Source organism: Fulvia fulva, chromosome 12 (assembly GCF_020509005.1).
Source record: "Fulvia fulva chromosome 12, complete sequence".
Classification (NCBI taxonomy): Eukaryota; Fungi; Ascomycota; class Dothideomycetes; order Mycosphaerellales; family Mycosphaerellaceae; genus Fulvia; species Fulvia fulva.
This window is the reverse complement of record NC_063023.1, coordinates 504,401-528,762: the sequence shown is the minus strand read 5'-3', so window position 1 is coordinate 528,762 and position 24,362 is coordinate 504,401. Positions and strand designations below refer to the sequence as shown.

Below are 24,362 nucleotides of genomic sequence, written 5' to 3'. Positions count from 1 at the left end.
TCGACGTCACGTCCTACAGCCCTTGAAAACAACGACTACAACGAGAACATACTCAGAACAGGAGCGCCACATTATCAACATCAAGATGTCAGATCGCAAAGACCTCACGCACACCACCTCCGGTCAGAGCGCCGAATACCTCACCCGCGCCTACAATTTGAAAGATGCCAACGGCGCTAAAGACCTTTACGAAGAATGGGCATCTTCCTACGACACAGACCTGCAGTCATCCTCTTACACATCCCCACAACTCGCCGTCACAGCCGTACTCAAAAACATCACTCCCAGTCCCAGCCACCTCAAAATCCTCGACGCAGGCTGCGGCACAGGACTCGTCGGCCTGCACTTCTCCCACTCACCTCTGACCTTCACAATCGACGGCCTAGACCTGACGCCTGCAATGCTCAAAGTCGCGCGACAAAAAGGTATCTACCAAGACCTCGACGTGGCGGATCTAACCAAACCGATCGAGAGGGTTGACGGGAGTTATGACGTCTGCACTTGTGTGGGGACGTTAACGAAGGGACACGTGGGACCGCAGGTGTTCAATGAGTTTGTGAGAGTTGTTGCGCATGGGGGAATCATTGTAGCGACGGTGCATGATGATGTGTGGGAGAGTGGGGGGTATAGGAGTGTTGTGGAGGGGTTGGAGAGGCGGGATCTTGTGGAGGTTGTGGGGACGGAGGAGTTTGGGATGGTGGAGGGGAGTGGGAAGGGGGGGAGGATGGTGGTTCTGAGGAAGCGGTAGGGCTGCTGGAAGGGAATGCTGCTATGTGATCACTTATAATGGTTGTGAGGTTGGTTCTGGCTCCTCAAGATCGCAAATACTCCAGGGCTGCCCTTCGCTCACTCCTCTTCAGCGAAACCTCTCATCAACCAAAATTAAGACAGATCTCACAAAGCAGCTTTCACCTCCTCGGCATCCATTATTTCCTGAAGCTCGAGACAGAGCTGCAACAAAGCGTCATGTTCCTTAACCAGCTTCTCAACCTCTCTAAAGTCGAACTTGGAACTATCCGCAGAAGCGTCCCTCAGATACGTCTCGACCTTCTCAGCCGCCGCATCTTCCTTCGCTGCGGCATCCTTCTTTAATTTTCGAATGTGCTTCAAATACAGGAGTACTGCTTCGTTGCGGATCATGTGACATGTGTTGAGGAGTGGGAGAAGGAAGTGTTTGGTGTCTGTTGCTGAGTGCTCAGCTGTGGTTTGGTGTCTGTTGCTGAGTGCTCAGCTGTGGTGGGATCGAAGTCCGCGATGACAGTGTCGTATACTTGGAGACGGAGCTCTGCTGGAAGCTTGAAGATGCCGCGCGGTTCGCCGGTGGTGGTGTTCTGTGCCATGTTGTATTTGCTGGTGTTTGATGGCATTGCGAAGAACAAGGAGATGAAGACTGGAGTCGCAGTGGACGTCTACAGGACAATAATGAACCAGAGTGCTTTCGTGACGATTGACACGTTGGCTTCTGATTCAGATTGTAGTGTGTGATAAGGCGTGTCAATTTCTAGCAGCGCAGATGTTTTGCCCTTTGTCAAGTTAAGACAAACAGTCCTTTGAACATCACGCGAGGTGGTTGACAATCACGAGTCTATGCGAGCTTGGCGGTGAATGATCTCGAATCCGCATGGGCGCGGTCTCGCACGTTGGTGCTGCTGAGGCATTGCCGTGGAGGAGAGCATGTGATGGTGAGACTGTCTGTACTGGCGTTTGAATGCATCCTTATGCGAATGCGTCTTATGGTAGTCTGCAGCTTTGGGTACAGACGCACAGATGGGTGTGACCTTAGGCCACTTTTTACGTGCTTGCTACGCAACAGGCTTGGTATTTCGCGGAATGGCCACAGCAGCTCTGACTCGTGGCATAGTGCAATTTAATCTCTTTCTTGCCATGAATGCTCGAAGTCATGCGAACAGTGCACGCTCCTTAGTCAAAGCCCTGCACATCTACAGCTTGCCTTCAAGCATGTCCTTCAGCTTCACGATGCGCGCCATCGCTCTCCGCTCGCACCAACACCTTCCATACCTTCCACAGCGTCCTCTTCATCTGCCGGGGCACTCTCACGCTGCTTGACTTGACCCCATACCCTCGCACGCCACGCAAACACCGCGCGAAAGACGTGTGTAGGAGCAAAGCAGCACGCCACAGCCTTCGCAGACCGGATGTCCAGCAGCCACAAACTCCCCAATACTGATATCCCCGGTCGACTTACGCAAGGGTGTAGGTCTGTAGTCGTCCAATGCTTTGGCATAGCCTTCGTCGATCGCGTGCGCAGTGTCGCCGTTCAGTGTGTACAGCCAGTGCGTACGGGCGACCTGAGTCCAGTAGAAGCGGAAAAGCGTGATCTCATCAGGGGTGCAGTTGTTCTCTGCTACTTCGGCCGCGTGCTGAGTACGCCAGTCCATCAGGTTGATCTTGCGCTGGCTGGGCGCGCGACGTAGGTATCTGGCAGGATGCTGGAAGAGGTCCTTTAGAACGGGTGTGAGGCTGCTAGTGAGAGTGTGGTCTCGAACTGGGGGTGATAGTGGTGCGACAGAGGCATCTGAGCTTCCCTGCGACCGCTGTGCAGCTATGTCGGCGGCAACTAGGGCGTCGTGCCAGTGAGGTGGTATGATCAGACAATGGAGACTGGATGGAGAGATCCTAGCGTTGTGAGCTAGGGCTGCGTTTGTCCAAGCATGTTCAAAGCTCTTAGATTGTAGTCTCTCTCGTTCTGGAGCCTCTTCTTGCAGTCTTCTGCCGGGATATGCAGATAGTCCTGCGACTGCTTGAAATCGTGCGTCAGCGCCGAGATGAACTCTGCCAGATATGGGTCTGTCGTGTCCAGAGCTGGCTTATCAGCCGACACCGTGAGTACAGTTGAGCCATTGAGATCATCTGTTTTAGGGTGCTCTATCGCTTTGCTCTTTCTCTGCCGCTTAGCGGCTGGTGGTACTCCAGTCTGCCCGGTGCTTGCTTGGGTGTTGTCGCTTGGCTTCCTCTTTGTAGTGGCGTCGCTTGCTCGACCAGATGGTCCAGCTGGTGGCTTCGTGCCCTGCGACGCCGGTCGCGAGCTTGTTACCCCAGGTACTGGCCATGTAGGAGGATAATCGACAATGCGGGGGCTGCCATTGTTTACGTTGAGGATGTTGTTGTGCAGAATCATCAAGCGTCGCCAATCTCCGCAGAAGCCCGACCTGGTGGAAGTGAAGTGCCTGTCATAGCTGCACTTGTCGCAGTAGCTCAGGTTGCTGCAAGAATGCTTCCCCATCCAGATTGGCCTTTGCGAGACTGTGCACAAAGTTACCAGCTTGCTGATGGGCTGCGTGGCACTCGCTCCGGAACACCAGGAATTCCTCCTCTTCTCGTGTCCGTGTCGGCGCTTTGAGTAGTGCATCCTCTTTTGCGTAGTGACGAGTTTGACCTTCGATGGTGAGTTGCTCCTCATACCATGCCTTGACATCTGCTTTCGTCTTCACCTTCTGATCGACGCGCTCGCCGAGTTTCTTCTTCATCTTGCCATCCGACTTCACCTGAGGTGTCCCAGCGTAGTATGGTATGCCGTGGCAGTCTCGCATGCATGGCGATGTAAGTCCAGTCATAAGTTTGACCTCGTTAAGCTTGCAGTGTTTTCGAAGATGTTGCTTTTCGCCTTGGCTATCGAGATATGCATTCAGGTACTCGACCTGCACTTTCACGAGATCTCCTGTCTTCGGATCGAGCTGCAAGTGGATGACCTGTGCGATGTACCAGCAATTGTCAGGCGACTTAGCCTCGACCCTTCTACCTCTTTCCATCTTCCCTTGTTTCTCTCTCTTCCCACCACACACCGACTCGCCCAACATCCACGACCACCCCCGGCCTCCGACTCGTCGTGAGCAACACTCCAACACTCAACATGCTTGACGCCTAGGTAGTGGAATGGGTGTAGTAGGTACCCTTGCATTCCACAGCTCCGTAGACCACGCGGTTCGCGAGTGAGAGTGTTGCCACGACCAGGCCTGCAGATCCCAGATTTGTGCTACTTGGCCTCATTGTCGGTGGAGATAACGCTCCAAGCGGTGATAAAGAAAAAGGTGGTACTCTCCAGCTGCGGCAATCACTCCAACACTCATCTGCATGTTGCCCGGTAATAGGTTGGGTGTAGTAGGCAGCCTTGCACCCTCAGCTCTATCAGACTGGGCTCTTGCGAGGTAGAGTGGTTGCCGCGAGCAAGGCCAGCAGATCTCAGATCTGTCTCGGAGGGCCTCTGCTAACTACTAGGAACTCATCCTTGCGACTGTGCCTTGCGAGACACGGGTCCATGCTCGAGAAGCAGCCTCTTGGGAGGCATTGAGACGGGTGGTTTCTTATCTTCGCACTCGATGATACCGAGCGCATCTATGATTTTTCATCGTCATCAGCGCTACGTGCACTGGTGCGGAGAAGGATCTGCACGGGTGCTCACATGGTCAGCAATCGTGCATGCCTCATCGACATCATCTGAGGCCCAACCTCGTTTGTATCAGACATACGAGCTCGTGACAAGATATGTTGCCCATGGTCATCACCATCGCTGACTTCATCGACTGCTTGCGAGCATAGGGCTGTGGGGAGTGTGGAGGCGAATGTGTCGTGTGTGCAAATAACACGTGAAGTCTCGCGATATGATATATCATATCCCGCGCATCCTCGGCAGGGCCCACTTTTACCGGTTCGGATCTCCATAGGACCATAGCCGCTCCATCGGTCCAGCTTGGCGGAGAAGAACCTTGTGCCCTTGTGAACCCCTGCGACGAGAACAATCCGGCTTCGGGTCTGTGCTCCCGTGGAAAATCAAAGAAACGGCCGCCAACATTTCCCTCACCTCTGACTGTTCACTCTGACACGCTCTTTTCACGACGTGCACGACTTAACGACGGTCCTCCACCCAAAGCACCAAACAAAGAAACGACACACGACACACGCCACGCGCTTCGTCTCGCCTCCCACGTGAAAAGCCTCGCGAGAGAGCTCCCACCCAAATTTTGCCGCGTCCTCGATCTCCACCGCGCTCGCCGCGCCGCAGCACGACCACACGGTACACCCTCGCCATGAAGTTCTTCTCCTCCGAACACCAATTCGAATACTCCTGGGAAGAAGTCTCCACCAACAACTGGCGAAAATACTCCCAATGGAACGACAAAGCCGAGCATGTCCTGGGCGTCGACACCCTCTCCCGCTCCATCCACCCATCCACCGGCATCCTCCGCACCGAACGGCTTATAACATGCCATCAGTCCGCTCCACAATGGGTGAAGCGCTTCCTGGGCGCCGGGGACACGTCGTATGTCTATGAGGTGTCGTATGTGGATCCCAAAGCGAAGAAGGTCACGATGTGTAGTCAGAATATGACGTTTAGTGAGCTGTTGAGCGTGCAGGAGACGTGTGTATATCGACCCGGGAAGGGTCCGGGGAAGACTGTGTTTGAGCAGCATGCGAAGATCATTGCGCTGTGTGGCGGGTGGCAGAAGATCAAGAACAGCATTGAGGAATTCTCGGTCGAAAGATTCAAGGCGAATGCAGTGAAAGGACGAGAAGGGTTTGAGAGAGTGCTAGCAATAAGTCGAGAAGTCTTCGCTGAAGAGAGGAAGAAGAGAGCGATGGGAGTGTAGAGGAGGACGGGTTTCAACAACACCACACCACTCAGATATCTGGATCTTGGATGCAGATGCAGGACTCGGCTCAACTACCTTTTGAAATTTACACTCCTGCGTTATAGCGAGCGGGGATGGCGTTGGGATATGGGTTCTTGAGGAGCATAGCGGCGGCATGTGTGGAAAAGCATCTTTGATGGTTTTCACGCATATGGAGTAATGTACTTTGCTGATACCCTTCACGACGTCGCAAGCGTTCGTATTAGATCTAGACAGCAGATGATACAGTATGGAATAGATCCTGACAGCCCCTTCTCAGGTGGAAGTGTTGGTACAGACGTCATAGACTGAAGCTGTGTGTTGACGCCTTCGATACGATCGTCGACAGCTACTCGTCATTTCACGTGGACGAACTTCATCACCTAGTGGACACAACACCATTGACATAACGATCACATGATGGCCAAACATGGACAGAAGAACCCGCGACTTTCACAGCGTGGCGACAGAACTCGCCGGGGTCCTTCAGAGAACCTTTACTCGACCATGGTCGGAAGCCAACAGACAGGATCTGCACGCCATGGGCTCTATCGTAGCTGATGTCTCATTACGCTTGAAGGCTGCTGGTCCGGTTTTTACAGAGCTTTCTGGCAGGCTTCGATCACCAAAGTATCACAATGGAAGTCGGGAGACCAACAAGCCTTCGCTTGCTAGCGCCTGCACGAAGCTTGCGCGCAGGTCGCTATTGTTTGAGAGGGTGGCCTCCTGTATTGCGGTCTCTGATGCCTGCGGCTCGCATTGTGCGAGGTTTGCTGTGATACGTACAAAAGCGGAGGAACAGCGCTTTCGTCTCTTGCCGTACTCGTCCAAGGATCTGCTCAAAAGTCTACAATGCCTCTTGCTATCGATGCGCGAAAGCATGTGGGTGTTTGGCATCAAGTTGAACTCCCAGTGTTCTCCTGGGCGGTGATTTTCTCCTTGTGTTTCACAATAGTCGACCGATACAGGGATTTCGCGTTGCTGCTAGAGATGAAGAACAGTCCATTCTATGTCGAAGATCCGCTCATCCGTGGAGCACTACTGTTCGGAATCTTCGCAGCCGTTGTGGCAGTATACGAATATTGGCGCCGCATGCTGTGGCGTGAGAGCTGCGTCGCTCATTTTGGATACACTTATACCGACGTTGATGTCTCTCAGAAGGACGGAGAATGCTCTTGCCAGTCGTGCGAAGAGCGGCAAAGACTTGGCATCTCTGCCTTGTCACTTGTGTCGTCGTCGCGCTGCGTGCAGCTAAGCAGCGATAAAGTGCGAAACATTCGCGCGCATCGCCAGTACATCAGAGCAGCTTTCAAGTCACTGGGGCCAGAACTGAAGACTCAGTGGGGTGCTCTTGCACCGACAGAGAGGGCGCCACTCCTGAAAAGTGCATTCCCGGCCATATCCAAGTATCACCGACCAGATTTCCTCGACGTTCAGAAACCACTGCGAAGCGACAACAAGAAAGCGAAGCACACACGTGTGGCGTACGAGACGCCACAAATCAACCTCGAGGACTTGTGCAGGTTCGATACTGCTTTGGTATTGGCCAGAGATCGTGCGAAATATCCTCTTTCGAGATTTGTGCCGTTCGACTTGGCTCAAATGGACAACAATGCCTCAAATCACCACGTGCCGAAAGCCCTTGTGGGCACCTGCATGGTCTTCGGCGACGAGAGTGCGAACAGATTTGGTGCACTTGCGAAGTTCTGGAAGTTGCGTAGCGATGATCTGTACGTGCTCAACCCCATCAGCGGAATTCGACTTCTCGAGAATACCGCGTACATCCTGTTAGGTTGCGAAAGACTTCGCTATGGACTGCTGCAAAATACTGGTCTATCGCAAGGCCAGCTGATGGTGGGCAGTCTCGAGGCTCGACCACAAGGTGCCACGAATCTCTACCTGGTCACATACAGGGAAGATCCACCGCAAGTCACAACGCTGGAGCGGGACGCTTCCTACAAAGTTCCTGGTCAGCTCAACTTCCACGAGCTGTTACGTCTTGTACAGGTGAAAGTAACCGAAGCTGAAGATCACTTGGGGCAACTGCATGGCGGCAGTAGATATCTGATCGCCGAAGCGCAGACATGGGCGAATCATTTGCCCGACACCGCCGGCAATCATGCTGAGAATTCTGAAGAGACGCGCTTAGAGGCCAAACGTGAGGTCTCTGGATTGAGCGAGCAGAAACGGAGCAAAGTCGTGAAGGGTATTGCAGCTTCGAAGGAAACGATCAAGCAAGCATATTTCTCAATTTTCTTCTGGCGAAAGACCGAAGCGAGCCTTGAGAGGCTTGCAGAGCTATGTGCCGGAGTTGCTCTTCATGACACCGCCGCATCGCTGAGCGCAGAGGCACAGAAAGAGTTTTGCCTGCTGCAGTGTCACCTACTACGCATCATGGAGCGGGACCAACGCTTGATATCTGAGGGCTTCCCGATGTCGCCTACGATGCACAAACACTTCGTCACCAGTAAAAAGCTTCTTCTGTCCGAGGAGGAAGAGACTTTAGACCAACCCTTGTCTCTACCTACACTCAGCCCTAGAAAGACCATGAACAACGACGAGCTTTGCGCCTTCAAGTCGTTACAACTTCTCGTGCAACAGAACCCGCTCACACACGCAGGATATAGGCGAACAGTTGATCAAGTGCAGTGTCTTTTGGACAATATTGGTCCAGTGAAAGACTGTATTAGCGATTGGACGAAGGCAAAAATCATCGAAATGGCCGCTGCTTGCAAGCTGTACTACAATCTGGACACATTGTTACCGCACTGCGTGATGTGGAAAGCTAATTGGCCAAACGCCGTGGCGGCTGTAGACAGCTTGGAGACTTCGATCGATGCTTTCATTCCTCCAATTGGGAATATCCTGCTTGACGATCCATCATTGATGATCAAGGACTTACACACGCAATACGTCTCGGCATCCCGCGTAGAGGACAGACAAGCACGACAAAAAATCATCTCCATTGAGGACCAAGTGGCTGAGAAATGGAGGCGGATCAGGCTTTTCTACTCCGCTGCAATCCACCTTGACGAGGGCATGAAGGATACGATCGACAAGATCCTGCAAGCATGGCCTTCCAGTAATTCGCCGGCTTGGGACGTTGATCATCCTTCAACCCAGATGCCGCGACCCGGAGGTGGTGGAGTTGTCCACAACCCACCGCGAACATCTGGCAGGATCGAATACCCTGCTGCCATCGTTAATGCAAAGCCCAGAAAAAGGCAGAAAGACCCGGGCGCTCCGCAAGCTGCAGGTAAGGCTAGGCATCATGGTGGATGCCAATCTCAGCTAACACGTCTTGCAGATCAACCACCAGCAGCACAAGCACCAGCAGAGGCAGCGCAATTTGACGTGCAACCAGTGCCAAGAGTCGATTTGGACAGAAGATCGTTCGAGACTGCAGACACTCTCTACAGAATCACCGGTCCTCGCCAAGCAGGGTCTCTTCCCTGGACAGACGTGCTTCATTTCATGCACTTTCTTGGCTTTAACCACTCAGCAGCAGAAGGATCACGCGTGACGTTCACACCTGTGAAGGGCGTGACCTGGGATCGTAATGTCGTGCTCCATAAGCCTCATCCGAACAGCCACTATGAGCCCTACCAGATCCACAATATGCGACAGCACTTGGAGAGTGTTCTGCAACTAACGAAAGACTCATTCATGGTCACGCAGTAGAGAGTCAACGATCATATAGTCCTGGATCCACCAAGCGGGAAGTCGTCGCATCGCTGCAATTGATGCATGTGTACATAGGGTTGGGACTTCTATGATATGGCTGCTTGGGTGTATATGAGTGTTGTGGCGGTCAAGCCTTGTAAGACTAGGAGACCGGCGTTTGCGAGCACGCTTCGACGGTGTAGGGTCGAGAAGACGAGGAGTAGGAGGTTGACCTTTTCCACAAGGAGTGAAAATGATGCCTGGTTGCCTGATATCCCTTTCGCATCTCCCTGTCCCCGAGACTAACCCGAAATTACTGATTCTGTCCATCACAACCACGATCGATCGATCCAGCTGCTTGTCCTCCCGCGGCGTGGCACAAGACGGCGTGCCACCTGCACTACGAAAACAAAGAAGAGAGACAGCTGATGTCAAACTTATGCTACACGACCCATGGTCATATCTGATTCTTCATGCTTGGCACAACCACAAGTCTAATCTCAAAGACCAGCATCTTCTGAACTCTAAGAACAAAGCGGCCGCGTACCTATAAGACAACCTCAATGAAGCTCAGACGGTTCTACCATTAACATCACAGCAGCGCGCTGACGATATTGTACTATCATCGGAAAGCCAACGACTTCGCAGACTTCGCAAACACCAGGATCGTCTTATAATCACAGCCTCATCCCAGGATCAACGACAATCCCATCCAAAACTACCCACATCATGCTCATCCCACCAATTTCCTCCCTCCTACGCCTAAGCGACGCCACCAGCTCCGGTCCCTCATCAGTCCTAGACGTCCGCTGCAACAACTCCATAATCGGCACGCCTTCCTTCGGCCTCGAAGACGCAATCTTCACAGTCTGCGCCGAAATCGAAATCCAGGCATCAGTCCCAGCAGTCTACACCACCTTTCTCGACTTCCGCAACTACCACACCTGGAACACCTTCGTCCAAGACGTGCACCCCTTGCCCGGCAACTCCATCGACCGAATCCCGCCTCCGATTGGGACCAAGATGGTATTCGAGAACGTGTTCCCGCCGATTCCAGATGAATTGCCAGGGCCGAGTGTAGAGAGGTTGAGCTTTACGGAGCGGAATGTAGATGGGGAGGGGAGAGCACTGGTGGCGTGGGTCGGGTATGAAAGTGCGGAGCATCCGAGTGTGTTGACGGCTTTGGGGGAGGGGAGGATGAGGTTTGTGAGTTGGGAGACGTTTTATGGGATTCATGGACTGGCGCTTGTGGTGGGGAGGGAGTGGTTGCAGGAAAGGCATGAGCAGCAAGCGAGGGATTTAAAGGGGTATGTGGAGGGTTTCGGGAGGTGAGGCAAGGGGCAAGGGAGGAGTGTCATGGACGAGGAGTCGGAGATGTGTATGCCAGACACAAGTGATTCAACTCCAACGTCCGTGAGCGCGATCACTTTGTGTCATCTCCCGCACTGACTAGGTGTTCTGCTCCTGTCTGACTGATCATGCCGTCGTCTCACCATCTTTACAGTATTATGGACAGCTGAGATCCGAAAACTCCGATCCGTGCAGCTCCCTCTGCCAATCCTACCACCCCAGAAGCCAACCGGCCCTTTTTGGAAGCAAGAACCATTGCTCAGGCATGCATTCCCGTTGTTACAACAGAAGCTGATCTCCGAGCTGCGGTTGCAAGGACTGTAATATTGAGCGTCGCTGCCATCGGGGTAGTAACAGGGAGTGCTGGCGAATAGTCGACTGTGCGATATACCGACGATGGACAAGACCAGGCACGCGACATTCAGCACATCCCGGTCGATATCCATCCATACATACGAAGGATACAGCGCCGAGCGCTTCGAAGCCTGGGGCGAGCTCAAGTATGTGTGTGGCTCCAAATGCCCTGGTGGTACAGCAGTCCACGCACAACAAGAATTGAGCACTGCCAAGATTTCTAGGCGGCTTCAGAACTGTTCTCGTTCATGATTACGCCCTCCTTGCGTGGCGAAAAAGATGCCATTATCAGGATCTAAGCATGATTCCGAAACTACGTTCTGTCGAGAGAGGGTAATGAGCAGTCCTGTCTCCTGCTGAGCCTCAGCGATGTGTCCTCGATCCGCCCATAGCAGGGGATAGACCGTATGACAAGATCCACTCGAGGGAGGCGTGCTCTCTTAAGCCTTGCAGTAAGACTTCTTCACACTGAACAGCGCCACCGTTAGATTCTATGCTGGTTCGCACTCAGCTCATGCTGCATTCCCAACCATATCCACCTCCGGCACTGCCTCCTGGCCCGGCTGAGCTTCTGGCATCGACGGCGCAGCCGCTTGCGACACCTCTGATCCTTGCTGTGGAAGCTGAGCCACACTCCTTCTAGCGGTGACCGCCTTGACTACCACAGCACGTTTACCAACACCATCAATCTTCTTCTTCAGGTTATGCCAAGAAGCTTTGGCTGAATCTGAATCTTTGAGGTGAGCTAGTCTAGCAAGCTCTGCATAATCGACGGAGATCTCCTGTCTCATGCATCGATACGCTTTGAGTAAGAGCTCGACGTCCCGCGTGGTGAGGCTGGTGTTCTGCTCGCTGGAGCTGGCAACAGTGAGGACGGTCTTCATGTGGTCGGGCACCACGGTCTTGTAAGTTGCTGTTTGTTGAGGTTGGGGCTGATATGGCGCTTGGGGTAGGGATGGTGATTGAAGTTGTAGCTGAGGTTGAGCATCCGAAGGCGCTGCTGCTGGCTGGTCTGCTGGCTGTTCCGCTGGCTGTTCTGCTTGTTGTCGACGCCTCGCGGCCTTCGGAAGCTGCTGAATACACGGAATCCTCCTTTGCTGACATCTGGTACACGGAGCCTGTCCATCACACCCCATCTTTGATTTTGCACAACCTTGACACGCACGCAGGACGCGAAAGTGGTTCCTGGCAGTAGTGTACCCGCCGCTTGCAGGCGCATCTGCTTGACTAGGTGGCGCGTTCGCAGGCGTAAAGGACGGCGCATTGGCTGGTGTAAAGGATGAAACTCCTAAAGGTACCGTCTGACGCGTACTTCCAGGCGATCTATTGTCGACATCAACAACCTCACCTTCAGCTCGCTCCTCGGCTCCACCAAACATGGACGGTGCTTGCATAAGAGCAGCGATCGCATGAGATTCTTCATTCGCCGGCGGAAGCGGTCCATAGACACAATTGACTCCTCCTCGCTTACACCGCCAACAAGGAGTCTCGCCATCGCATGCCGTCTTACGACTCCGGCATTCGTGGCATGCCTTACTGGTCCGAATGCGACTGCCTGCCGCCATACCGTCTGTACGAGTAAGTCCATGGCTTGGTAGGTGTCTTTGAAGCATGTCTTTGCGATAGAAAGTCTTTGGGCATCCTGGGCATGCGAATGGGCGTGTTCCGGAGTGAAGTAGTAAATGTCGTTTGTAATGTTCGCGACGAGTAAAGGCCTTCGGACAATGCTCGCATTGCCACTTTGGTTCCGCCGCGGGCTCGACTGCGCCGTCTGGATCACTGACGGGCTCCATGGTCTTTAGTAGTCGGTTCTATTGATCAGCTGAAGCAAGTTTCGGAGGTCTGATGAGAGGAAAGACGCGAGGAGTTGTTGTTCGAGAGATCGGAAAGTCTGGGAAACCCCCCGCATTATACTCCAGCCACCTCGGGATCCGTTGCACGTGCCGACGCGGTAGTTACGCATGCCTTGTAGCATTTTCACATGTCGGATAGTGCATCGATGCCATAGCCACACTTTGTTGTGCAGAAGTATGTGCTTCAAATGGCTATGATCTTATTACTTCATCCAGTAGCAAACCAACAAGATGGATCTTGGACCTTCCAACTATCTCCTGATGCACCAAACAATCACGTCTCCCTTTCGCCTCCCATCGTCGATCCAGTGCGTATTGAAGAACTTTCGGCACTCCTTGTACCTGTTCCCTGCCAGAAATGCCTTGATCGTAGGCTCAAGATGCTCGAAGAATACCAGATAGTGCGGCCACTTCCGTAAGCCTTCGTCGTTTCGTGTGCTTGAGCGCGTGACAGAGCCTTCAGTGGTGGCGACAGTGTTTCGATCCCCCATGTTGTATTTAAGCCAGGCAGCTGGATCATTGTAGAACACATCCGCCTCGTCCAGGTAATTCGCCCGTTGATCTGGCGACATGTTCAATGGAGGCTCGCACGTCAAGGCCCATGCAGTGATCTCAGGATAGACAAAGTGGCTCCGCCAAGGCGTGCTGTGGCAGGGCATCAGAAAGCCGACCGTGATATTGGCACTCTCGGTGACACCCTGGCTGTCGTCCTGTGAAACAGCTTCAAACCATGCCTCCTGGCGGTGACGCAGGTAGTGAACAACATCTACCACACCCCGTTGGTGCGTCGTGCTCACGTAAGTCGCGATGTAGATGTTACCCGCTAGCAGTCCAGCTAGGAGTACCTGTCGAAGCCGAGTTTTCGGGATGGGTAGGGGTGCAAAGAAGCTTGCAAAAGGCTTAGCAGCCAGTACATGCAGTAGCGGCAGTAGTGGGTAGATGAAGCGCATTTCCTTATGTGCTATCGCCGACAGCACCAAGATGGTCAAGAGAGCCGCAAATGCAAAGATGAACCTAGTCTGTCGCTCGATCTGGTTCTGCTTTGGATTTGCTTTACCTGCCACAACGCTACGCCACAGCCCTATTCCTGCGAAGGGTAGCGCTGTCGTCAGCAGTAGCGGCAGACCTTCCGTGAAGTAGTAGTCGATCCTGTTGCTGCCGTAGAAGATCGCGAGGGACTGGAAAAGGTTGAGGTACAAGAAACGAAAGGGTGGGAAAGTCCACTCGCCGTAGAAATAGAAGTCGCTGAGTGCGAACACTATTACAATAGCCGCGCCGTTCAAGGCAGCGCACAAGGCAAGTGTGACAGCTTTCATCAGGTTGCGTGTGCTACCAAGTATTGCAACACTAATAGCAGCCCATATGATGATGTTCGTAGGCCGAAGGTAGAATGCTGTCGCTGCGAACACCAAAGAGACATGCAAACTGGCAGGCGGCCTCACGCTCTCATGTGCCGATCCATCACTAGATGATGGCGATTCAGGCTGCAGTGAGGTCGATTTAGCTTGCTTGTTGACCTCCAGAAACCAGTTCCACGGGAAGTAATGCACAGCAGCGGCAGTCAAAGTCGCCTCCAGCGAGTTTGAGAAAGTGCGCACCGAGCAGAACCATTGCCACGGACTGATGACTGTCAGGATCAGAGTTGCAGGACTGGCAGCATGGTCGTCTCCATATACCCTTGCAGCGGTTCTCCAGGTGAAGAGGTCCAGAATGGCAGCAAAGACGGCCTGTAAGACTCCGGGTGCGGCTACCAGAACATCCGCTCGTGTGTTGGGTGTGACGGCGAACACGCTGCAAGCCCAGTCTGCCACTCGGTATACAAGGCTGAATATCAAAGGGTGGACCGATGTTCTCAGTCCTTCCTTCCACTCCCACGTAATCCATGCACCGGCATCTGGTCCAAAGGCGCTCCGCCAGGCCGGCTCCAAGGCCTGAAAGTACTCATCCGGCTGGAAGAAGGTGTCCACATAGCGCGAGTTGACCAGTCTGTAGGCCAGTAGACCTGCAAACACAATCGCCTGCAACTCGCCATTGTTGCTGCGCGTCCTCAGAAGAGGTGCTTGCCTCCTGCCATCTTGAGCCATCTCGCCAAGAATGCTTCCAATGTGTGTATGACTGGCCTCACAGCTTCATGATGCAGTCGCCACTCACGGACACGACTGCACGATGCTGCCAAGGGTGTTGGAACACATGATGGTTGTTGTGAAGGATGATGTTCTTGGCCGGATCGGAAGGAAGGTGGCAGGGATTCCCCACCAGAGTCTTGGCGGCGATCGTGTTTCTGTCGTCGTGACTTCGACTTTACCTCTTCACCTCGATCGCTTACGTGTGACATTGACAGCGTCAACATGTACATCTCACCACATCTAGCCAAACCCATGCATTCTCGTGTCATTGCGAGGGCTCCACGGCAGCCACGGATCACATCTCTGGTCGCGTGCGACCGCTCGCGTTTTTTGCGACGATCGGTGCTTGGCTGTTGTGCGCCTCGACTTGGTACGGCTGCTTCCATTGAGAAATGCCAACATCGACGGCAAGCTTGGCCACGGTGGCACCAGCATCATCGTCACCCACCAGAACACACACACACTCCCAAATCATCCAGACGGCGTGTCGCCATGCGCATGCCACGCACTGCTACGACACACTCTACAGAACCTTTGGTACGCCACCCCGCGGAACACCTCGATACGTGTATTGACCTCAGACATCCGCGGGCACTGGAACAACGAGAATGCTCTCCTGCCCAGAAATTTACGCCCAAGGCTCACCGTAGCTGATTTCCTCCAGCCGAGCGCCGATGTGAAGTCCTTTTAATCTGCCCCTTGACCGTTGCCAACAACATGGGCGTCTCACTGTTGATACGGGACCTCTATGGCCACTGCATTCCTCACAGTCGTGGTGTTGCATTCTTCGATCCGCGGCGACACAACAGTCTTCTCAACAGCCCAGAGGCGTTTTGATATTGCGGCCAGCCATGCTGTGCTCTTGGCGACTGGTCGCCTCTACGAAGCTGCAAAGCACCACTGCAGGCTACGATTCCACCACCTTGGCATTATGTTCACGCGCATCCTCTTGGAACCGCTTTTACGACAAAGTCTCATGTTGACCGTCGACCTTGCGTCAACCAACAGAGCATCGCGAGCTCTCTTGGCTTGGTGTTTCTGCTGCCAAGAGAGCCCTGGATCCTGCTAGCGCGAGGACAAGACGGTCTATGCTGTCAGTACCCGCGTTGCCGCACGTGCAGAGGACGTTCTAGCTCTGACCTACCAAGACAGCAGTGACATGCTTGACTCTTTAGCATAAAAGTTTGTCCTTATTGCCAAGTTTCATTACCTATTTGAGCTGCTTACTGAGTTTGACAGGACTGCCACTGGCCAGATCTAGGTGCCCAGTGCTTAGCACCCATCGGCCCACCACCTGCCTAGCATCGCCAATGGCGCCACGCCCACGTTCTTTATGACTTGCACCAGCTGCGCCTCGAACCTACCTGTCTGACGAGCTCTTGCTCTGCGGCACCATCCTGCAATCATGCATACTGCGCAGAAGACCTTCTGTTCGGCTGGCTTACCGTTGGTATACTAACCAGAAGAACGAATGCCCAGCGTGCCAACACGCCCGAGTGTATGCTCGCCCATTCGGTACCATGGTCACTCCGCCTGGACTGGGCTTCCAGGAGCTCAAGCTTCTGCCTCTCCGGGTTCATTTGCTTTCCGCAGTATAGGCTGGGCAATGCCAAATGGAATGTACGCGGCGACGATCGTCATAGCTCTTGGTATGCCTAGACATGGAGCATTCCTTGAGTGACCGGGTACATGGTAGGTGCAAAGCGATCGCGAATCGTGGACTGTGCTCAGACACATAAGTACCCTTGATCTCCTGTTTCCAACACTTCCTTGTTACACAGCATCCAACCCGTCGAACATCACACCATTGGACATTCGCTAAACAACAACTCTCAAGCAACAATTCTACAGTCAACATGAAGGCATCAGTCGTCGCCCTTTCCCTTTTCGCCGCAGTCGGCCTCGCTGCCCCAGAGGCTCACTACGGCAAATGGAGCGACAAGAACAAGTGGAGTGACAACGGCGTGAAGTGGGACGGCGAGAAGGTAACCATCAGCCTCGACTCTCCACCCCAGGACCCTACTAACACCCCTCCTCAGTACGACCAATTCACCTCCGTCTTCAAGGTCAAGGCCACTCCCGACCAGGTCCGCAACGGCACCACCCCAACCGGCGGCCAGGAAGGCGCCTGCGGCTACTACGAGCTAGCCCTCAACAGCAAGAAGAACTTCATCTGCTACAAGATCCGCCTCAGCAACTTCGGCAACGCCAACTACTCCTCCCCAGCCGACACCGCCACTCACATCCACGAGGCTGCCCGTGGCGCCTCTGGCCCACCACGTATTGCTTTCCCCAACCCAGCGTACGAGGGCAAGTCGGAGGACCGTCTCTCGATCGGATGCTTGTCCGCGCCGTTCCAGACTGGTGTCAACATATCGGGCATTGATACTGGTTTTGGCTTCCATGTTAAGCAGATTGAGGCGAACCCAGCGGGTTTCTTCGCTGATGTGCACACTGATAAGGCTGTGCCAGGTGCCGTTCGTGGTCAGCTTGCATAGATGGTCTTTGTGAGAGATGAGGTTATGAGACTTTATTCATGACGTGGAGTAATGATAATTTGTAAATCATAGTTTCGTATCGAGCTTTGAAACACCAGAACTTTCTCTTCTTCATCTTGTTATACACTACTATTTCATCGACGGTCACTGAGCTACGGATTATGACTACCGAGACCGGTAAGTCAAGTCATGCGATGGACAACATGTAGTGGGACACTGTTGTTGATACACTGCGTAGGTCAGCACGATCCGTGAGGCCAATATCGAGTCCTCGCTGACTGCTGTGCCGTCACTCGCATCTGCTCCCATACACCCTCGACTGCGCGCAAGACGCATCCGAATGCGGTCTTGCACAATACCCGACCTGAAGCATTCACTGGTTTACACCGCAACAGCCACGAGCCCACAACACATCTCGACCATTCACAATCTTGGTCCCTCGCTCTCACAACACTTCACCCGCGACGCACAGCTGTCTCTTCATCATATAAGCGGCATCAATCTCCACCACCAGCTCCACCAAGATCGCCACCAAACCCGCCCCAACACCATGGACCAACTCATTTTCACATCAACAGCCACCTCATCAACAGTGATGTCCACACCATCCACCACACCCCATCCCCCCAAGGAGAAGAAACCTAGCCCCTTCTTCTCCCTCCCCCCAGAACTCTGCCTCCAAGTCTACAAACAATACATCTCCTCCCACCACTTCACCCTCGTCAACCTCACCCCCCCCCTTCCCTCTCAGTGTCTGCACCCAGATACGCTCCTCGCCGCTCAACCAATTTACGCCGGTCTGTACGAAACGACTCGTACAGACCTGCGTGCAGCTCAAGTACGTCGAACTCGTCAATCAAGCCTTCCACAAGCCACAACGCAAGCTGAGAAAGCTACGCTGCATGCCAAGGCTCATGCACAGCTTGCTGCTGCGAAAGAGTTGAAGAGAATGCTGGGCGCGACGAGGAAGCAGTTGTTGGAGGATGGGGTTCTGGTGAGGGAGTGGGAGTAGCAGATGTAGGGGCGCCCTCCGGGGACGTGGGATGTGATTGCGACGTTGGGTAAGGTGGTGTTTGAGTGGGCGCGGGTGGAGCTGGCGAAGTTGTGATTGGCGGTGTGAATCGATCGGGTCTGCGGTAGATGATGATCAGAAGGATGGTGGTGTGCCGTAAGTGTACTGATCGGAGATATGGGAGGGTGGAATCGTGAGGCTTTCATGGAGAATGTGGTGCGATTGTATTTGTATGTGATCCGACCATACCATGCTGTCAACGAGACTTGAGGACCTCCCACTCCCCTTCCCACTCCCACCCAACCTCTATAACCCCCCTCCGCCGTCCCTCCCTTGGACACCCATCTTTGGCAGAATGGCTTGGTCGCAACTAAGGCGCTGAATCAGAATCATGTTTGACTAGGCGTACGAGTCAATAATTTGTGGCATGCCAGACCTTCCGCTCGACGAGAGACCCCGTTGTGCGGCGGATATTCCTGCTCGCTCGCGATTCCTCCAAAGATGGTTGTTCCTTTCGCCATGGCGTTGCTATCATTCTTTTGATGTTGGGGTTGGACTTGGGGGTCGTGTGCTGTGGTTCTATCCGGGGGAAAGGAGGGAAGAAGAATGTGTGTGAGAGGATTGATTGAAATGCTGTAGATATGTACATATCCTCCGGTTTATGTGTAGCTCCAGCTACCTATATACACCAAAACGCCAAACCATAACAATACTCCCCCATCAATCATACCTCTCAGAGCTTCCCCTTCAACTGCGGGTTCTCCCTCCCCTTAAACAACACCGCACTATCCGGGTACGGGTCCGCCATCACCTTGTTCAACGGATTCAACTCACTCGCCCTATAAAACATATCCTCATAAACCTTCCCATCATACCGCCCCAAACTCGAATTCAGCTGCCAATCCGGGAAATCCCAACTATCGACCAACCGAATAGCATGAGGTCGGATCTCCTCAAGAAGCTGCATCACCGCCCTCGTCCGCGCGAGCCGGATCTGCGCTACTGTGCAGGCGGAGGAGGTGAAAAACTCGCTGGATTCGGACTCGAGGGTGTAGAGGGAGTAGAGGCGGAAGAGTTTGTGTTGGAGGGCCAGCGTTTCGGGGTCGAGTTCTTGGCTGATTTCGTTGGAGTGGATTGTTTCGTAGAAGTTCTTGACAACGAGGTATTGGGAGTGCGCTCTGCTGAGTTTCCAGAATTGGACGAGGAGGCTGTTCCAGCTCTGCTTGAGTTCGTCTCTCTGCTTCAGGGCTTCGAAGGTGAAGTATGCGGACCTCCAAGCGTATGCGGCGACGATGTCCTCGTCCTTGCCGAGAATGTCGAATGCGGCGCCGACGTCTTGGCGCTTGAGGTAGTAGGCGAGAATTTCGGTTGTGTCATTGTTGGGCTCGTTGCCTTTGAGGACTGTGCGGGCGGACTTGAGGAGGTAGCGGGCGACTTGCTGGGTTAGCATGTAATTGTCACCCTCCCATGTGGCGGTGGGAGCGTAGTCGAGGAACCAGTGTCCGACGCCGGAGAAGGCGGAGTAGCCGTGGCCACCCATTGCGCGACGGCACATCTCGAGGCCTTCGACGGCGGTGTGGGAGCAGAGGGATTTGAGGCCGCAGGATGTGCCGTGGAGGTCGGCGAGGAGGTCGCTGCCGGATTGTGTCTCTTCTGGTCCGGCGCCGCGGATCGTTTGTTCTTGGCCTACGCTTCTCTTGCTGGCGGACATCTTCTTTTGGTTGGCTTCATAGAGTGCCATCATGCCCTTGCCTGTGTAGTGCAGGGCGAAGCAGGTTGCGAGGAGTGGGAGGAGACGGATTTGGACCATAGTGTAGTTGAGTGTTTGGTTCTCACCCTTCTGCCATTCTGGAGCATCACGATCTTGGAACTGTCGGCGGACGGCGAGGTATCGAGTCGCGATGGTTACACCGCGGGCAAGAACACTACCGGACTGTAGAACGATGGTGCTTCGGACCCAGGTGAGAGTGCCGTAGACCAATGTTGGTGAGGACGGCTTGATGTACTTGTTCGTCTTTGGGTCGACTGCTGAGTATCTGGCCAACATGTTGCCGTGTGGGATCTTGACCTTGTTGAAAAGTAAGAAACCGTTGTCCATGGTGTTGTAACCGAACTTTGGACCAATGTCTCCAGCGTAGACATTCGGCAGAAGCTTGTGTGTCTTCAAATCTCTAATCTGCACAACGAAAGGATGTGGTCCATACGGCTTGCCATCGATAATGAGCTGTGCCATGACAGAGGCATGGTTGGCCGTCTTACCCAACGATCCGATCCACCACTTCGACGAAGTGAGGTGAGGGGAGTGGATAGTGAAAGTCTGATCCTCCTTGTTCCAGATGGCAAGTGTCTCCAGACCTCGCACGTTACTTCCATGACCCAACTCGGTCTGCGCATAACATCCAATATGCTGGTATGCCTCAGCTGGCTTCAAGAACTTCTCGTGTTGCTCTGGAGTACCCTGGTCCCGCAGTGTCTTCAGGTACATGCCCTCGTGAAGGCCATATGGGAGAGGCTCGCTGATCAAGTCATTGGCGACTCGGGACTCCTCCTGCGACCAGTTGTGCTTGACGGTCAGCTGTCTGAGCTTCTTTGCCCGTCCCAGAGCTCTTTCAAACTTCTCGAAGCGGCCCTCGAAGTAGTCCTGGCTCTTCTCGAAGATTGGCTCGCCTTGCAAGATCTTGAGCACATCTCGCTTGCGGTCCAGTGCTTCCTTGCCGAAGAGGAACGATGTCAATTGATCGACGTTGACGTTCGAAGCGGCACGTTCCTGCTTGAGGATCTCTGAGCCTTGTGGTCCGGCCGGCTTGAGAGCGCGGACCCAGTCTGGAGGTGAGCTTTCGTCGGCCATGATTACAAGATATCGAAAGGAATGGCTACGATGAAGATTGAGCAATGGAAAGCGAAATGATACGCGACGCACTGGGCGAAAACAAAAGATATGGTGCTAATGACGCCTTGACCCTCGGTGTCGGCTGTGAGAGCTCAACGCGATCAACCTCGGTTTGTAAATTGTTCTACTTACGGTAAGGTGGCAGAAGGCAAGATCCGCCGATAACGCTCTGAGGCTGGAAGTGGTCTGAGGCCCGCGATAGACGTGCAGAGTCTCGGCCGTGAGTGTGGTATATAGGGTGTATCGTGCATACGTGGATAGTACCCATGTCGCTATCCCTCTTTCTAGGCATATCAGGCCTATTCTGGTAGTAATATCCGGTAGCGTTTCCTAAACATTACGGCTCTCTTATAGGCTATATCTTTACGTATACTCGTTATAACATCGAGGTATTATCAGCTAGTACTTATTAAGCTCTAATATATATTATTAATATCTTACGTTCTTCTACCTTATTCTTTGATTACTACTAACCCTAGTAGTAGCGGAGGATATAGTCCTAGGCATAGTTTTTATAACCCCTATTCCTCTACCTTTCCTTATTAGGAAGGATATATCTACTACTTAGCGTAGCTTATTACCTAGTATATCCTCTATTATTAGCTATTACTACCTCGTAGCGTTCTCGTATACTCTTATATAAACGTTATATGTCCTTAGGTATAAGCTTAGCCTATTCTTAATAGTAAGATTAAAGGTAGTAATACCTTCTAAGATAGATATAGATAGCCGGAAGGGGTTAGCGTAAATATAGGGGTTATAAAAACTATACCTAGGACTATAGTAACTAATAAGAGCTATAGCCTTACGAACATTTAGTACTAAGAGTGAAACCGGGGAACAAACTAAGGAAAAACCTAGGATATAAGCTAAGGCCTACTATATAAAAAGTAGAGGCTAACGATAAACAATATAGCGTAGACGATCCTATATACGGAGGCGGAAAACTTACTAGAGGATAACGAATACCTAGCCCGGGTATATAAGAACACTAAAGTATAGCTACTAGGAGCGCTAAAAGCGCTATTATACTAAATCCCAAAGGCTATCTAATAAGTAATATAGAAGGTAGCCTAGAGACTAACTATATAGGTAATAGTAGTAGTAGGTAAGAATTAACCCCCTACGAAGGTAAGTAATATAGTACGCCTATATATTACTAATCCGGCGGAGAAACAAGAAATCGTAGCCCTAATAAGTAAGGAGGAGATTAATAGAATCGGCTAAAGGGAGGTAGTTAGAGCGAAGGTAGAGGTAATAGGCGTAGTGAGACTCTTTACCGTATAAGAGTCTAATAGACAAAAACTAGAGACCTATAAGGAGTAGACTACTAAGGTCGCAAAGTCGGTACGAGTCTTATACTAATAGTATACCGTTATCGCCTATAGGGTCCCTAGGACATTTAAGGTCAAAGACCTTCCCTAACTCTAAGTATAGAACTAGAACATATCCCTAGGAGTATAACTAACGAAGGCGGTATAGTTATATAAGATAGTAGACCGAGAGAAGACGTATTTATCGCTTATTATCTAGGTAGAGACAGCGGAATAAGCTAACTAGATACTAGATAATAGGCTACTCTAGAACTACGAGAGAATAGACACGGAGATCTATTAGAGTAGCTATAGGGTACTATAGTACTTCTAATACTAATAGTACGGTTATATAGCCCTAAAATACGGGGAGAAGACCCTAAGGTATCCTTACTACGTAGGCCTATACTAGGGAAGGGAATGCCTAAAAAAGGAGAGTAGGTATATATACTACGGTAGAAGGTACCTAGCGTACTTAAACTAATACCTAGCTAGAATAGTAGTATAAGAACGAGCGAGATAAGTAAGGATCTCTATACTAGCTAGGTACCCCTAACGATAGTAGGAGGGACCTACCGTATATAAGGGCTTCGAGCCGAGTAAGAGGAAGAGGGTAGAAGAGACGAATAAGGGAACCTAACCCTAAACGTATCTACCTCCCGGTAGGCCTCGACACCTTAACTAGGCTACTAACGAACTAGGCTAAATACAAATCTTTAGGGCGCCCTAGCGGCCCTAGGGCTAGCTAAATAGCGGGATATAGGCTTAGGAGATATAGTAGGCTAGTACGGAAATAGACCTTACGGATAACGAATAATACTATATAACGATATTACTATCGTATAGTATAACATAAATAAAAGTAGGGACAAGGTCTAGCGCTACTTTCTATAAGAGCTAGACCCGCTACGGTACTATATTATTACGGTATAGGAACTATAGATTATCCCCTACGTAGGACTCCTAGCTACTTATAATAATCGGAGATACTATACCGTAATCGCGGGTAAACGAGGCGTTATCCCGAGGATATATATATATATACGTAAGTAAGACTATAGACCTTAAGTCGTAGAAGGTTATACTACCGTAGTAGGGTAACCTAGGAGACATAATATTAATCTAGATCGATAGAATATAAGGCTCTATCTAGATCTATAACGTCTATAACCCGCTACCGCGGGGTCGGACGAGTAGGGAACTAGGAACCCTCGCCTACCTAGAGCGGACCCTAAGCTAAGATATAAAGTAAGTACTCCTCGGCGACTTTAACCTCTACTACCTATAGTAGAGATTCGACTTCACCCCCCCGTACGCGTTTTTAGGGAGAAAGCTACTAGATATAGCCGTACGCTACGGAATGGCCTTAGTAATACTAAAGGAATAGAGACGTAGAAGGCCCGTATAAGTATAAGCATAATCGACCTATACTTTCTTTTACGAGAACTTAAAGAGAGACTAGTCTAATACCGACTGAACTACGCGCTAGAGGCCTCCTAAGACTATATCCCTATTAAAACGACGCTAGGGGTAAAGGCGATAGAGGAGCTAGTAAGCGAACTACGCCGTAACTAGAAGAAGGTACGCTAGGACAATATAAGAGACTTCCTAATAGCAAACCTACCGTAGTATAGGGAACTCGAGACGATAGCTTAGCTAGATAAAGTAGCGGAATA

At 52.1% G+C, this 24,362-nt stretch overlaps 11 protein-coding genes across 11 annotated transcripts; 5 read left to right on the top strand and 6 right to left on the bottom strand.

Annotated features, from left to right (window-relative positions):
• Positions 1–85: 85 nt before the first annotated feature.
• CLAFUR5_13477 (Methyltransferase-like protein 27) lies at positions 86–748 on the top strand (the record flags this gene model as incomplete). Its single annotated transcript, XM_047912625.1, has 1 exon — positions 86–748. The coding sequence occupies one exon, from the start codon at positions 86–88 to the stop codon at positions 746–748; it is 663 nt and encodes a 220-aa protein (XP_047768920.1).
• A 146-nt stretch (positions 749–894) lies between these two features.
• On the bottom strand, positions 895–1,140 carry CLAFUR5_13476 (uncharacterized protein; the record flags this gene model as incomplete). The annotated part of the gene is made up of 1 exon (XM_047912624.1): positions 895–1,140. The coding sequence occupies one exon, from the start codon at positions 1,138–1,140 to the stop codon at positions 895–897; it is 246 nt and encodes an 81-aa protein (XP_047768921.1).
• Positions 1,141–2,650: 1,510 nt separating this feature from the next.
• Positions 2,651–3,139, bottom strand: CLAFUR5_13475 (uncharacterized protein; the record flags this gene model as incomplete). Its single annotated transcript, XM_047912623.1, has 1 exon — positions 2,651–3,139. The coding sequence occupies one exon, from the start codon at positions 3,137–3,139 to the stop codon at positions 2,651–2,653; it is 489 nt and encodes a 162-aa protein (XP_047768922.1).
• A 52-nt stretch (positions 3,140–3,191) lies between these two features.
• On the bottom strand, positions 3,192–3,770 carry CLAFUR5_13474 (uncharacterized protein; the record flags this gene model as incomplete). The annotated part of the gene is made up of 1 exon (XM_047912622.1): positions 3,192–3,770. The coding sequence occupies one exon, from the start codon at positions 3,768–3,770 to the stop codon at positions 3,192–3,194; it is 579 nt and encodes a 192-aa protein (XP_047768923.1).
• A 1,275-nt stretch (positions 3,771–5,045) lies between these two features.
• Positions 5,046–5,606, top strand: CLAFUR5_13473 (uncharacterized protein; the record flags this gene model as incomplete). The annotated part of the gene is made up of 1 exon (XM_047912621.1): positions 5,046–5,606. One exon carries the CDS (start codon positions 5,046–5,048, stop codon positions 5,604–5,606), a length of 561 nt encoding a protein of 186 aa, XP_047768916.1.
• Positions 5,607–6,479: 873 nt separating this feature from the next.
• On the top strand, positions 6,480–9,308 carry CLAFUR5_13472 (uncharacterized protein; the record flags this gene model as incomplete). Its single annotated transcript, XM_047912620.1, has 2 exons — positions 6,480–8,883; positions 8,935–9,308. The coding sequence occupies 2 exons, from the start codon at positions 6,480–6,482 to the stop codon at positions 9,306–9,308; spliced, it is 2,778 nt and encodes a 925-aa protein (XP_047768917.1).
• A 711-nt stretch (positions 9,309–10,019) lies between these two features.
• Positions 10,020–10,622, top strand: CLAFUR5_13471 (uncharacterized protein; the record flags this gene model as incomplete). The annotated part of the gene is made up of 1 exon (XM_047912619.1): positions 10,020–10,622. One exon carries the CDS (start codon positions 10,020–10,022, stop codon positions 10,620–10,622), a length of 603 nt encoding a protein of 200 aa, XP_047768918.1.
• An 884-nt stretch (positions 10,623–11,506) lies between these two features.
• On the bottom strand, positions 11,507–12,130 carry CLAFUR5_13470 (uncharacterized protein; the record flags this gene model as incomplete). Its single annotated transcript, XM_047912618.1, has 1 exon — positions 11,507–12,130. One exon carries the CDS (start codon positions 12,128–12,130, stop codon positions 11,507–11,509), a length of 624 nt encoding a protein of 207 aa, XP_047768919.1.
• A 968-nt stretch (positions 12,131–13,098) lies between these two features.
• Positions 13,099–14,931, bottom strand: CLAFUR5_13469 (GPI mannosyltransferase 3; the record flags this gene model as incomplete). The annotated part of the gene is made up of 1 exon (XM_047912617.1): positions 13,099–14,931. The coding sequence occupies one exon, from the start codon at positions 14,929–14,931 to the stop codon at positions 13,099–13,101; it is 1,833 nt and encodes a 610-aa protein (XP_047768587.1).
• A 1,898-nt stretch (positions 14,932–16,829) lies between these two features.
• Positions 16,830–17,471, top strand: CLAFUR5_13468 (uncharacterized protein; the record flags this gene model as incomplete). The annotated part of the gene is made up of 2 exons (XM_047912616.1): positions 16,830–16,958; positions 17,013–17,471. The coding sequence occupies 2 exons, from the start codon at positions 16,830–16,832 to the stop codon at positions 17,469–17,471; spliced, it is 588 nt and encodes a 195-aa protein (XP_047768586.1).
• A 1,745-nt stretch (positions 17,472–19,216) lies between these two features.
• CLAFUR5_13467 (Peroxisomal acyl-coenzyme A oxidase 1) lies at positions 19,217–21,331 on the bottom strand (the record flags this gene model as incomplete). The annotated part of the gene is made up of 1 exon (XM_047912615.1): positions 19,217–21,331. The coding sequence occupies one exon, from the start codon at positions 21,329–21,331 to the stop codon at positions 19,217–19,219; it is 2,115 nt and encodes a 704-aa protein (XP_047768581.1).
• Between the last annotated feature and the right edge of the window lie 3,031 nt (positions 21,332–24,362).